This window comes from Physeter macrocephalus, chromosome 3 (genome assembly GCF_002837175.3).
Source record: "Physeter macrocephalus isolate SW-GA chromosome 3, ASM283717v5, whole genome shotgun sequence".
Taxonomy (NCBI): Eukaryota; Metazoa; Chordata; class Mammalia; order Artiodactyla; family Physeteridae; genus Physeter; species Physeter macrocephalus.
Genome location: NC_041216.1, coordinates 31,236,180 through 31,250,199, shown reverse-complemented (window position 1 = coordinate 31,250,199; position 14,020 = coordinate 31,236,180). Strand labels below are relative to the sequence as shown.

Here is a 14,020-nt window from a genome sequence, read left to right as displayed (position 1 = left end):
GCGCGGGGGGCGCGCGGGGGGCCCGGGCGGCGGCGGCGGCGGCGGGCGCGGCGCGGGGCGCGTGGATGTGGCGCCGGGCCCGGGCGGCGGCGGGCTCCAGCGGCGGGACCCCTTTGCCCCGCCCGCCTTCCCCTTCGCTCCACCGGGCGAGGCCGAGGCCGCGGCCGTGATCGGCCGGGAGCCGGCGGCGGGGGGAGGCCGGGGCCGGGGCCGGGGGCGCCGCCGGGGCGCGCGGGGCAGCGGCGGGGGCCGCGGGGGCCCGGGCGCGCGGGAGCGGGAGCGGCCTGGGGAGCCGGAGCGCACCATGGAGGCGGCGGCGGGCGGCCGCGGCGGCTTCCAGCCGCACCCGGGGCTGCAGAAGACGCTGGAGCAGTTCCACCTGAGCTCCATGAGCTCGCTGGGCGGCCCGGCCGCCTTCTCGGCGCGCTGGGCGCAGGAGGCCTACAAGAAGGAGAGCTCCAAGGAGGCGGGCGCGGCTGCGGTGCCGGCGCCGGTGCCCGCGGCTGCCGAGCCGCCGCCGGTGCTGCACCTGCCCACCATCCAGCCGCCGCCGCCCGTGCTGCCCGGGCCCTTCTTCATGCCGTCCGACCGCTCCACAGAGCGTTGCGAGACCGTGCTGGAGGGCGAGACCATCTCGTGCTTCGTGGTGGGCGGCGAGAAGCGCCTCTGTTTGCCGCAGATCCTCAACTCGGTGCTGCGCGACTTCTCGCTGCAGCAGATCAACTCGGTGTGCGACGAGCTGCACATCTACTGCTCGCGCTGCACGGCCGACCAGCTGGAGATCCTCAAAGTCATGGGCATCCTGCCCTTCTCGGCGCCCTCGTGCGGGCTCATCACCAAGACGGACGCTGAGCGCCTGTGCAACGCGCTGCTGTACGGCGGCGCCTACCCGCCGCCCTGCAAGAAGGAGCTGGCGGCCAGCCTGGCGCTGGGCCTGGAGCTCAGCGAGCGCAGCGTGCGCGTGTACCACGAGTGCTTCGGCAAGTGCAAGGGGCTGCTGGTGCCCGAGCTCTACAACAGCCCGAGCGCCGCCTGCATCCAGTGCCTCGACTGCCGCCTCATGTACCCACCGCACAAGTTCGTGGTGCACTCGCACAAGGCCCTGGAGAACCGGACCTGCCACTGGGGCTTCGACTCGGCCAACTGGCGGGCCTACATCCTGCTCAGCCAGGACTACACGGGCAAGGAGGAGCAGGCGCGCCTCGGCCGCTGTCTGGACGACGTCAAGGAGAAGTTCGACTACGGCAACAAGTACAAGCGGCGGGTGCCCCGGGTGAGTGTCCCGCGCCACGGCCGGGGCCGGGGAGTGAGTAGGAGGGCGGGCTGCGGAGAGGGTGGGGGTTCCTCCTGGGTCAGGGGCTCTGCCTCCCCTACACGTCTCAGGGTTTGGTTTGGTTTTAAGGAAATTTGGGGTGGCGTTGGCGTCCCCGTAGGTGGCCCTGTAGCTGGGAGGAAGGTCCTCCCGTCCGACTCCTAGGACAAGCCGCTTGCCTGGTTGGGGGCCTCGAGAGCAGGCCAGGGTGGGTGAAGCCTTCCTGAGACCCATAGCCGGTGCCCAGCTGCGCCGGGAGGGGCAGGCTTCCGACCTCAGACTCTTCTGCCCTGAGTCCTGGGAAGTTTGATCCCTGCCGGGCCCAGGCTGGAGCCGGCAGCCCAGGCCTTCCTGGGGCCCAAGGAGGTGTCCAGGACGAGTTGGCGGAAGGGACCTGCCCTGGCCTTAACGCTCCCGGGCTGGCACACAGAGGGGCGCCTGCCCCTGTGTCCTAGCAGGCAGAACTTGGCCGGGCAGGGCGTGTTTGTGTCTTGAAGGTTTGGGAGACAGACACTAAACCGAAGCCAGGTGTTTGGGCCGTGGTGGCAGGGGGCCGAGACTCGGCGACTCCAGCTCTGTGTGTCTGCCCTGGCCTGCCAGGGAGTGAATCCCAGAGTCCCCCCTTGCGGGGGCGAGGGCCACTTGGCCCTGGGCTCGGGGACTGGTCAGCGGGCACCCGGGGCCCCGAGTGTCAGGGTAGCTGCCGGCCTGCGATTTGTTTCGGACGCGCACGTTTCCTTCTCTCCTTCCCTCTGAAACTCTGAAGGGTGCGGCGGGGAGGGCCGCTGGCCTAGGCCCCGTTGTTTGCCAGACGGAGGATCTGTGTGATCCAGCCTGGCGGCTCCCGGGCCACTCGACGCCGAAACCATTCAGTGGGGTCCACGCTAACTTTCTGTGACATCTTTCCCTCTCCTCGAGTGTTTGTAACTTTTCTTTTAAATATCCAGGCTTATTAAATTGCACACACAGAATGCTGCATTGGCTCAGCTATTCTTGGGAGGCCTAATTAATTCAGCTATTGCATCAAACTTTTTTTTTTTTTTCCAAATCTGTGAATAGATGCTCCCGCCCGGTTTTCTCTGGGCGCCCCTCCAGCGGAGTGTCAGAGTCTCAGGGAGCGGAGGAGGGGAGGGGAAGGGAGGGCCTGTCGCCTGCGCTCAGAGGGGGCCACCGTTTGCGTTCGCGGATTTGTGGTGTCTCTGCCCTTGGCTAGGCTGGCGCCCAGGTGGCAGCTGTCTGCAGACTGTGGGGCTGGGATTGGGCGGGAGGGACAGTCCGAGGGGGCAGCGCTGGTGGGGGAGCGTGCTGATGGGAACGGCCGGCGGCGGATCCCGGCCGGGCCCTTCGTTTCAGACTGGGAGCTGGCTCTGGGTGGCGTGGTGGGCGCTCCCTGCACACTGGGGGCCTTTCTGTTTGGGGTGCCCGCCCCCTCGACAGCCATCGTGGCCCGAGGGAGCCCCGTGTGCAAGATGGTGGTGGGTTCTGGCCGACTGGGTAAGCCTGTGGTGGGTAAGCCATGGTGCGTCACTTACCCCAGGGTGGAAGGCAGAGGGGCTCATCTGACAGGGTGTGTGTCTGTGTCTGTGTCCGAATCTGGGTCGTGTATGTCTGTGCTTGTCTTCCTGGGGTGGGCTCTTTGTTGCAGCTGCAGGCCCGGGCCTCGGCCCTCTTGCAGCAGGCTCTGCTCTTCTGGACGTGGGTGTCCGTAGGCTCAGCTTGTGGGCGCAGGGACTGCCAGGTGAGAAGGCAGGACCGTCCCCTGAGCCACAGTCCCAGAGAAGAGGTCAGAGGGTGCTTTCGTGCCCGGTGATTTCAACAGATGGTCAGCACCACCCTTTCTCCTCTGTGCTCCCCCCAGCGCAGCTCAGAAAGCTCATTCACCGGTTAAAAAACCTCCCCAGTGATGACGAAGATGTGATCGCTGTAAGTGGTTGGGGTCCCCAGGCCGAAGTGTCAGCGCGGCCTGTCCTTGCAGCGGTGGTAGGGGCCGGCGGTCCGGTGTCCTCCTTCCGGGCCTCGGCCGTGTGGCCGGCTGGCCGCTCACGCGCCCCTGTGCCTTCCTGCCACTCCTCCACCTCGGGGGGCACTTGTCCCGCTGGCCTGGCCGCTTATCCTGTTCCTGGGACTCGGCTCACTGCCTTGTCTCTGTGACCATGCGGTTAGGGATTCTGGGGTGCGTGGTCCTTTTCAGAAGTCGCCAGCACAGCCTGTCTACATGCCAGGGACACCCCACCCCTGAGAAGAGGGGTTCTGAGCCTCAGGATCAGGGGGACCCATGGCTGCCCAGACCCTGCTTGTTCTGGAAGAAGCTTCCTGGGAAGACCCTTCCCCGGCGCCCTGCCCGCCTCTGTTCGCTCCTCCGCCTCCCTGCTTGACAAGTTATTTACGGGTTGTGTTTTGATTTCTTCACGTTTCTCGTAGTTTATTTTAATACTTTTGATCTCCCGAGGCCGAGGGCAGAAAGGAACAAAGAGTGTGCTGGCACCACTCTTTGTGGGGGCCTTGGGTGCCGGGGCCATGAAGTGAGCCGAAGTGCGTTCCGGGTGCTGGGGGCCAAGGGGTCGCCCGGGTCTCCTGCCAGACGGAGGCCCGCGTCCTCTGCCGTCAGCAGTGGGCAGGGGCCAGGGATTCTCGTGGGGTCCTGGTGCCCGATGGCCGTTGCTTGCCCTGCTGTGCCTGCGGCCTGACCACGGTGGGGCGGCAAAAATCCCTGTGGCTGCCCCAGCGTGGGACCGAGTGGGGGGCGGGGCTCCAGCCTGAGCCGGAAACCCTTGAAGGTGGCACGTCCAGGTGTGCCAGCCGGGGCCCTCTCAGTGATGCCCCCCACGCCACGGGGCCCCCAGGGACGTGCTCTCGGCCATCCCACTGCTGTCGGGGCTGCCGGGGCCCTGGCTGCTGTCCTTGGTGTCCCGTGCTGGGCGGGTCTGAACGTGGAGCCCACGGGGCTGCTCCCAGGTCCTCGCCCTGTCCCTCGCTCCGTTCCCCACTAGCTGCCTGACCTTGAGCAAGTTTGCCTCAGTTTCCTCACTTGTGAAAGGGGGACTGTAGTAAGTAGCGGCCGTTGGCAGTGGTTTTTTGGGTTGTTTAAGTGATGAGGTCATAGGCGGGGCGAGGACGTGTCCTTTTGCTGCTGGGAACGTGTGGCGAGGAGATGGGGGCCTCAGAGCCTTCCCGCGGTCCCCTCCCCTTTCTTCTGCCCAGTCGACTCTGTCCCTTATCTGATGGCGTTTGAACCAAACCGGACTGGTGTTTTAACGGTACGGCTGCTATTAGTCACGGCGGGGCGTTGGTGCTGCCAGCCTGGCTGCTGCCTGGGACGCACCCCTCGTTCCGCGGGAGGGCTCCTCGCAGGCCGAGCAGGCGGCAGTGGGGTGTGCCGTCTCCCTGGGGCTGGAGCCAGGCCGGTCCTTGTGTGGTTAAGAAACAGGCTCCTGGGAACTGCCGTGCCTTCGGGGGGGTCCCGCTTCTCAGGCTGGAGACCGGGGATGGTGTTCGCTCACTGTGCCTCTGTCCTTCAGACGCTGAGTCCTTGCAGGAGTCTTTTTCGTAGAATTGCCTGCACGCCAGGGGCTCGTGGGCCGATGGTTGCCGTGGTGTGTGGTGTGAGCGTCCACGGTGCGGTCTGTCTCGATTCCTAGCGCTGGAACGGTTTCCCCGCGTCAGCTGACGACGGCTCTCTAGTCAGAGAGCAGTGTTTTCTCAAAGTAGAGGCCCGGCTGGGCTGTTGGCGTGGAGGAGCGTCGAGTCTCTTGGTCTCTGTTGGGGATCGGCTGTGGCCGTGGTGGAGGGAGATCTGGGCCTCCAGGCGGGCTGCGTGTTGTGCGTTCGAGCCGAAATGGCCACGGGAGGGAACGGAACCGGCGATGTGCGACAGACTGGAAGGGGCTCTGGCCAGCGTGCCTTTCCCGGCACTCCTCTTTCGTGGGGGGCTGTGCTCACCGGATGCTGTCAGGTTTGGCCATAGATGTAGAGGTTTGGCTGTCCTTTTTTTTTTTTTTTTTTTAAAGATATTTATTCCTTTCCCTGGGTATCTATTTATCTATCTGTTTTTCCTGGTTGCGCCGGGTCTTAGTTGCGGCATGCATGCGGGAGCTAGTTCCCCGACCAGGGATCGAACCTGGGCCGCCTGCATTGGGAGCGCGTTTTTAGCCACTGGACCGCCAGGGAAGTCCCTCGGCTGTCCCTTTGTCCACTTGTTTTGTTCGAGTTTTTCATGGGGCTCCATGGTGATTTCCTGGCTTTGGATGCTCAGCTGAGAAGGCGGGGTGCCGTCGGGTGATGTTCTGAGGCCAGGCTCCTGGATGGGCCCTGCCCCTCGTGCAGGAGGACAGGGTCTGCGGGTCGGTCTGGTCCTCAGCGCAATGGCCCCAGAGTGAAGGCCGGGGCCTTGTCAAAAGGGAAACAGCAGCTTAAGGAGCCTCTGGTTGCTGCCCTCAGCCCTGTGGTCAGCCGTGTGTGAGGGAGGGAAGGTGTGGGGGGCTGGCCCTCAGTCTCCGTGCAGTGAGCGGGCCACGTCTGCCCGTCTTCGGCCATCCTGCCGATGTCCAGGACGTCTCTTTGGAGCTGGGCGGGGCCCTCGTCTCTGGGGGCAGCAGGGTCCTTGAGTGGCCCTCGCCTCTGACCCTCCTGCCCCACGGGACCCCTCAGTCAGTGCGGGGCTTCGAGAGCAGAGCCAGTGGCTCCCACGCTTCCTTGCAGCGCGTCTGGGTACCGTCTGTCTGAGATGCCAGGCGAGGCCCACGAGGAAGTCTGGGGAGGGTGACCGCTGGGCGCCAGGAGGGCCTGGGGGAGGCGGTGCTTCCGGGCCCTGCGCCCCGGCTGTCTGGCGGGAGGTGTCCGTGGCCGACGGCTGGACTCTCTGTGGCCCGGAGACTGTTACACAAGCAGCAATAATGTGTCTCTTTCTAAGGATTGCGAAAGTTGGGGAGGATTTCTCCACTGGAAGAATTATGCAAGTTTTAACTGAAATGTTTTTTAGAAGTTTCTTTGTTTTGAGTTAAAATACAGAGGCTGAATTATTTCCTTAAGATCCGTGAGAGCTGCGGGAGAGGGAGAAGGCTTCATTCTTCCGAGGGCCCTTCCTTCCCTCCTGCCCACTGGTCACGGGGGGATGGGGTGAGTCCAGGGGGGTTGGGCCCTGAGATCGCGGGGCGGGGGCTCCAGGCCACACGCATCCGTGGGTTAACGAGGGCCGATCCGAGCCTCAGAGAAGGGACGGGAAGTCGTTTCTGGGAGTGTGGGGCCCACGCGGTGGGGTCTGACGCTGGTTTTGGTCGGAGTTGGGTTAGCACTGCGAACGGCGTCCGTGTGTCCATGTGAGTGGAGTGGGGTGCGCGGGGCCTTGGGCTGCATGTGTGTCCACGGTGTGACCTGTGCCAGCGTGGCCCGGGCCCCCATGCAGCCCCAGGGCAGGTGGGGAGCAGACCACAGCTCTGATGCTGCCTTCTGTGAACGCAGGGCTGGCTTGTAGAAGCGCCTACTTCAGCGCAGTGGGACGGCCTGGGGAGCAGACAGGACGCTGTCGGGTATTTGGCGTTTGTGTCTCCTCTGAGTTTACGTTTTTGATTTAGAAAGACTCAAAGAACACTGCGACTTCTTGATTTTGCAGCTACAGATAATTCAGGAAGTTGGCGTGGCTCTGTGGGCCGTGCAGCCCGCAGCGGTCAGGCCTGCCCCGCGGTCTGGGCTCTCCGGGGAGCCCTTGTTGCGGCCGGCTCTGGGGTTGTGTGTTTGTGGTTGTGTTGTCGGCTTCATGGCGGGGGGGGGTGTTGGTCTCGGCTGGGTCCCCAGTTCCGGGCCTGGGATAAATACTCCTTGAATGACTCATAGAGGCATGAAATCACTAATCGTCAAGGTTTACTGGCAGCTTGGCTGTCGATGGCTAGAAAAGGAGATAGTGGGGAGCTTTCCCGGGAGTGGACAGAGCTGTCCTGTAGGTGTCGGGCGTCCTCACCTTGCTTCACACTTGCTTGGGTCTGCGTGGGGGGTTCGAGGGACGCTCTCCCTGGACAGGCCTCGCGTGGTGTCGGCCCTGCCGTGGCTCCCGCTGGGACGCTGGTGGGCTACTTTGAAAGGAACGTCTCTTGTTGAAAGTAGGCTCCCCGCGACGTGGCCAGCAGCGTGGAACTGGGCTGAATGTCAGGACTGTAGGTGGGGGCGATGGATGCATTTTGGGGTCAGCCACTGGGTGTCAGATGGTCCTGTGTGCCCGCGCTGGCCTCCCTCAGCCCCCGAGGAGCTGTTGGCCACGTCGTCACAGGAGCCAGGTGGTTGTGATTGGTGTCTGGGGACCTGCCCGACACCTGGGCCTGGCGGCACGGTCTTCTCCGCACCCCACTCTTCCCAGCTGGGCAGGGGCGCCCCTGTGCCTCTCCTGGGCCACGTAGCGTGTTCCGGGAGGGCCGAGGGTCTGTCCTGCTTCGTGTGCAGGAAACCACCCCAGCACGGGAGCCCACCTCCACATCCATGGGCTGTCACAGCCACGCCGGCTACCAACAGCCAAGCGGGCCCCGAGCCCTTAGGAGGCGGTGGCCCAACTGGCTCTGAGGCTGAGGGTATCTGGACGGCCTGCGGGGCTGTGACTGGGCCTGTGAGTGGCCAGCTTTCTGGGCCCACGTCTGTTCTCTGACACCTCAGGGTTCTTTCATGTTCCCGTGGCCCTGGCTCATGGCTCAGGCCCGGCGGGTGGGTGAGGCACCCACGTGGCAGCGGCAGTGACCGCGAGCGCTGCCTTCACAGCCACCTCCTGGCTCTCCGGGGCCGCTGTGGTCCTCGCGGCGGTGCTGGTGGGTCTCCCGCGGCCCTCGTGGTGCCTCCTGCCCATCCTCGTGGACGCGTTCCTGTTTGCCCAGCGTTCTCCTCTTGGATCAACTCACTGCTGCCCTTCCACCCTTGGAACAAGAGGGGTGGGCCATCGGCCCTGCGGACCCCCTCTCGCCCTGCGTGCGGCTGGGGAGCCTCACACGGGGACCCACGGGTCCAGCCGTGGACGGCAAGGTGCACAGTCTTCACGTGGACCCACTGGGCGCGGGCCGGGCCCTTGAGACGGTGGGGCCTCGGCGCCCCGGTGCTTCGTGTTCCGGCCGCCGCCAAGTGAGGCTCGTGAGTCCCTGGCGGAGCTGGGGCAGATGGGGCAGGGGGGCCGCCGTGCTGCCCCTGGAGGAGGGGCAGGTGCATGTGTCCCATGGGTGGTTCTGGAAGCCCTGGTCCCTCCCCACCGGAGGTCAAGGCAAGGCAGAGGTGCTGGGCTGCAAGGGGGGAGCCTTGGGGGCGGGGGGGTCTCTGCTGGCCTGGCCCTCCTCCTCTACCTGGGGTGGGGACCCCAGGCCCGGCGGGAAGCCCCGGGGGTCCCAGCCCTGTCCTCCCTGGTCACGCCTGGGGCTGCTGGCTCTCACCTGGGCCTGCCGCCTCCTGCTTCCTGGCGTTCGAACCGCGTTGCCCAAACCGTTAAAAAAATTATACTCCCAAGTTGAATGATATGCAAATGTAGTCAATTAAGCGAGGGGATTTTAATTAGCAGTTTAAGTTCATGTGTGAAGTGCCTAGCCTTAATTACTTGACAGTTTTGTTGTAAATTTGCTAAGTTTTTTTTTGCAGAACTATCAAAACTGTGATTTTTTTTTAACATCCTTGTATGTAATAAGTGTCGCCTAGCTTGCCTGACCCTAGCGGGTCTCCTCTGCGTTTATAAAGCTCTTTAGACTGTGAGACCAAGGTAGGCCCTGGGCTGGCCCCATGTCACTCCAGGAGGTAAGCTGTGCTCCGCGTGGCCCGGGCAGCCGTGCGGGGTCCTGGGCTCCCTGGTGGGGGACACTCAGGACCCTCCTCCCAGCCGGGGTCCGGCCACCTGCAGTGGAGCCCGGGCCGGGCCATGTGCTGATGGGTGCGACTGCAGAGGACCCAGGCCGCGGCCCCCGCCCCGCCCTGCCCGGCGCTGGCACCCCTGCGGGCTGGGTCCCCGGCATCCCTGCCTGCCGCGAGGGCCCGGGGATTCCAAATCGCGCTCCTTCCCCACCGCGAGAAAGAAGGCCTCCCCTCCTGCCTGCCGGCCGACGATGCGTCCAGTCTCTGCCCCGGGGCGGGCGTCCTGCAGGGGAGGTTGGGGCATGTTGCTCTTCTTGTTGGATCCGTGTTGGAGTCTTCTCCTGTTTGGGGAGAACTTGCTTTCATTTTCCTGTTGCTGCTGTTGAGGTGGTCTTGAGTCACCTGGGGCGTCTCCTGTGGTTTTTAGTGCCTCTCGGGATTTAACTACCCGAGCTGGAGTCCTCGCACGCATCACGTACGTAGTTAGGCTTTTAAATGTTCCGTTAAACACTTAACACTCGCGGCGCGATTTCTCTCGTGCATCCCAGTGCCGGAGGCCCTGGGGCCCCGGGGCTGAGGACTCTGTGGCCGGGCCTCCGCAGGGCAGCCCCACAGCCCGGTTCCGCGGCGGCTGCAAGCGGGCGGGGGGATGGGGGCGCGGGCCGTGCCTGGGCTCGCGAGAGAGTCGCAGGCGCTCTGGGGCCGCCTGGGCCTGTGCCTTTGCTGCTACGGGGTGAGTGGAGCAGAGTCCTGCCCAGCAGGGCCCACCGCCTGAAGGGACCGGCGCTTGTCTCTCAGTGCCGTGGTGACGTGTCTGTGACTTATAAACTGTGAGATTCAAGAGTGCCCCGAAGTCGGGAGGTTGGTTCACGCAGCCACGTGCCCGGTTCCACACGTGCCATCGTGTTCCTCGTTTCGTTTCATCTAGCTCCTTCCTCCTCTTTAAAAGCAGATCCCAGGCGTCATCTCACTTTATGTTTAAGTGTTTCAAGATCCGTCTAACAGATACGGAATTGTGGAAAATCACCACCACGCTGCCATTAGCGCATCTAACAAAATCGTCGAGAATGTCTTAACGCCAGCCGGTCCCCGGCCTGGGTTCGGATCCCCGCCGTCTCAGACGCAGTCCCCTGCGGGGGCTTTGTAGGATCCGGGGCCGCTGTTGCGAGTGGGTGACAGCCCTCCCTTGGGCACACGCCCCTGTGTGCACGTATGTCTGTGCACGTCTGTGCGTGTTTACAGCCACGTAGCATTTTTCCGAGTAATCCGTGGTATTGAAGGTCCTGGCATTTGTTCTGCATCCGAGGGTTGGGCCATGTTTTTGTTATTACAAGTGATGCTTCAGGGAGCGTCTTACCACGGATCCCTCGCAGAAACCTCAGCACGGCAGCGCATGGTAGCACGGAAAGTCACGTACACCTGCCAGCTGCTTCCTGCCCCACCCAGGACACCATCCTGAACGTCCCCCTGTGTCTGGACCTGTGTCCAGTGAGGCTGCTGGCTCTCACCTGGGCCTTGTCGCGCGGTCTGCTGGCTGGGTTGCTGGGCGCGCGCCAGCCTGTCCCCACTCTTGTGTCGATGGACTTGGGAGCGCCTGCAAACAGGAGTGTGGAGTGTCCTTGGTGCAAGCGTGTGCATGTGTGTCTGGAGCACGGGCTGTGCTGGGTCAGAGGTCATGCTGAGCTGTTTTCAGAAACGGTTGTACCAGCTGACCGGCCCCTGTGGGGAGGGGAGGGGAGGGCCTGGGTCCTGAGGTGGCTCAGATCAGTGGTCACCGCAAGTGCCTCTCCTCAGACGCCTGGGACTTTCGGTGAGATTCTTGTAGGAGATTTGGTGGCTCAGAGCGGGCTCCCTGGCCTGTTTCTTTCGTTTAATTATTCACGCACACGGTGTGTCTCTATACTTCTGGGGCATCTTTGGTCGCATGGGGTGACTGTGTGTGCTTAAATCTGCATGCACATTCCTGGGCATTTCTCAGGAGACTCTGACCCCCGCAGGGCGCAGGCCCTGTTTAAGGGCTCTGGATTTTGTTACCAACATTCTTTCTCTAAACAGCCTGCCAGTTACACGCCCACGTTCCTACCTTCTCACAACGTTAGGTTACCGTCATTCAGAATAGCTTTGTTAATGTGAGAGGTGAATAGCTCTCGATTTCTTTTTTGCTAATGGAGGCGGCCATTTTGTTATTTTTAGTATTTTTTTCTGTAATTCTCCTTATACGTGGTTTTTTGGTGTGTGTGGTAAAATAAATGTACAATAAAATTTCCCACTTTTTTTTTTTTTTTTTTTTTTTAAGTGCACAGCTCAGTGGCATTAAGCCCGTTCACACTGTTGTGCAAACATGACCACCATCCGGTCTCCAGAACTTTTTTAACTTCCCAAACCGACACTCTGCCCCCATGAGACACTCACTCCCCACCCCTCCCCCAGCCCCGGCCCCCACTCTCCTACTTTCTGTCTCTGTGAGTGTGGCTCCTCCAGGGACGTCACAGAAGCGGGATCACACAGAATTTGTCCTTTTGCGTCTGGTTTATTTCCCTCGGCATCGTGTCCTCAGGGTCCATCCACGTTGGAGCAGGTGTCAGAATCTCCTCCCCCTTTAAAGCAGAATACTACTCCATTGGATGGATGGACCACATTTTGTTTATCCGTCATCAGACAGTGGACAGTTGGGTTGCTTTCATGTTTTAGCTACGGTGAATGGTGCTGCTGTGAATGGGTTTAGCCTTCTTTCAGTTTTGTCGGGCACGTTCTCACAAGTGGAATGGCTGGTCACACGGTAATTCTGTGTCTGCTTTTTGAGGAACCTCCTTACTGTCTTCCACAGCAGCGGTGCCCCTGCGTCCCGGGTTCTCCATATCCTCGCCGACACTGGTTTCTCTTTTCTGATGGCGGCCACGGGTGTGAGGTGGTGTCTCGCTGTGCTGTTGATTTGTGTTTCCTGATGATCAGTGATGCTGAGCATCTTGTCGTGAGCCTGTTGGCCACGTGGGTGTCTTCCTTCGAGAAAGTTCTGTTCGGAGTCCTTTGCCCTTTTTGAACTGGGCTGTTTGTCTTGCCTTGTACAGCTGTAGGAGTTCTCGGCCTTCTCTGGAGTCTGATGTTTTGTCTGCTGGTTCAGTCACCCCTCTGTTGTCACTGCGGCTGGACACCCATCTTTGTACAAGGAGACCCCGCGTGCCTCAGAGACTCGGGTGCAGCCGGGCACAGTGGGAGGGGCGGTGACCTGCTGGAGGAGGGGCTGCCGGCGAGTCTCACGGTGGAGCGTGTTGGGCGGACCTGGATGCAGACGTCGTTTGTGATGGGGCGTCCGCGCTGTGCCTGGCTCGTGGGGGCTGGGAGAGAGCCTGCAGGGGCCGGGGGTGGCTCTGCCCACGGGCCGTCTTCTCGTCCTGGGGAGGCCTCTGTGAAGGCTGCTGCGCGTGCGCCCTGGTCGGGGCCAGGCTTTGGACAGATGGCCGGGCCTCGGCCCGGGGTGGGGAAGGGCGCAGGGCAGGAGCGTGTCAGGCTCCGAGGGGCAGCCCAGCGAGCCTGGCGTGAGGCTGTCTTCTCTCTGTGAAGTCCGCCTCCTGCCCCAGTTTCTGGAGAAAGTTCTGGTAAGGGGAAGTGATGGACTCTGAAACTGATGCTTCTCCCCACACAGAGAACCGCGTCTCCACCTTTTAAGCGTGTCACCAGATGTGGGTGGCGCACTGGGCCCAGAGCAGGCGGACACCCACCCCTGCCCTGGACAGCTTGGGGGCAGCTCGGGGCAGGAGTGCCCGCTGGCCGGACGCTGACTTTTCCCGGGAGACTAGGAGGAAGGTCAGAGCTGCTCCCGGGCAGCTGGGGGGCCGACGCCGAGCTCGGGGGCCAGCGTGTGGACGTGCAGTCCCACCCGGCTCGGCTCCAGGACAGCTGGGGGCCCAGGAGCCCGAGCCCAGGACCGCTGGCCCCTCGGTGTCCTCCCGCCACCTCCGGACAGCGCTTCCCGCGTGACTGGCACCCGTGCCCCTCTCGTGGCCCTGGGTCCAGCCCGGTCCCCGGCCGTGATTTCCACTAGTTTGGCATTGGTTTCAGGAGGCCACGGTAGCAGGGGGCCCGGGAGACACGGGTCCTCTGGGTGGGCCACTTGCTGTTGTGTTCCGCCACCTTGCGGAGGTGTGGGTGCTGAGGCTTGGGGTGGGGGGTGGCATCCCTTCCCTGGAGCCCCGAAGGGCCTTGAGGTCACGGGGTGGCCCCTGGGGCCTGGGTGGTGGCCTTGGCCAGGCCGCCTGCACCCCGGCCCCGGGGCTGCACTGCCTGAGCTGATGACCGGGACCATCCCCGATGTTTGCTTTCCAGACGCCCCCGTCTTGGCCTCCTGCAGTGCGGGCTTGGACCTGGGGGGCCGAGGTGACCGTCTGTTTTTCCATCCAGCTTTGTCTTAGCTGTTGACTACGGATGAGAGACGTGGTAGTGGGGCTGTGCAGCCCGCCGTTGGCTCTCGAAAGGAGGGTCCTTGATTGTTGTTTTGCAGATACCGCCGGTCCGCCCGCTGGGTGGGGTGAGGCCACTGGCTGGATTCAAAAGGAAGACCTGGTGGTGGGGACCTGGGCGTGGCCTGCAGTGACCGCAGTGAGGGTGGCTCTTTGTGTTTGGGTTAAAGAAAAGAAGGACTTGGAAAGCGTGCTCAGAGGGCTCTCCCCGGCCTCTTCACTGCCCCCAGTGAAGCAGAAATCATTGTCTTTGGATCTGATTTTAACTCCCCCCCCCCCCCGCCCCCATCTTCTCTGTGCAAGTAGTAGTAAGTATAATTTTTTGGTATTTCTGGGCAAGTAGAAGTTTCTTGAAACTTAGAGAGGCAGCCTAGCTTAGGGGTTAGTGGTTAGGGGCATGGATTCTTTTTTTTTTTTTTTTTTTTTTTTTTTTTTCCCGTACGCGGCC

The 14,020-nt window shown here is 62.5% G+C and overlaps 1 protein-coding gene across 2 annotated transcripts in view; it reads left to right on the top strand.

Annotated features, from left to right (window-relative positions):
• The first annotated feature begins 266 nt into the window (after positions 1 to 266).
• Positions 267 to 14,020, top strand: part of SKI (SKI proto-oncogene) — a 60,865-nt gene continuing 47,111 nt past the window's right edge. For both annotated transcript variants that reach the window (XR_008616966.1, XM_028487965.2), the window contains exon 1: positions 267 to 1,273. Coding sequence is in view for 1 of the 2 variants with exons in the window: in XM_028487965.2 (XP_028343766.1) it covers positions 305 to 1,273 (969 nt within the window). In the remaining variant the exon portion in view is untranslated. The remainder of the gene's footprint in view (positions 1,274 to 14,020) is intronic.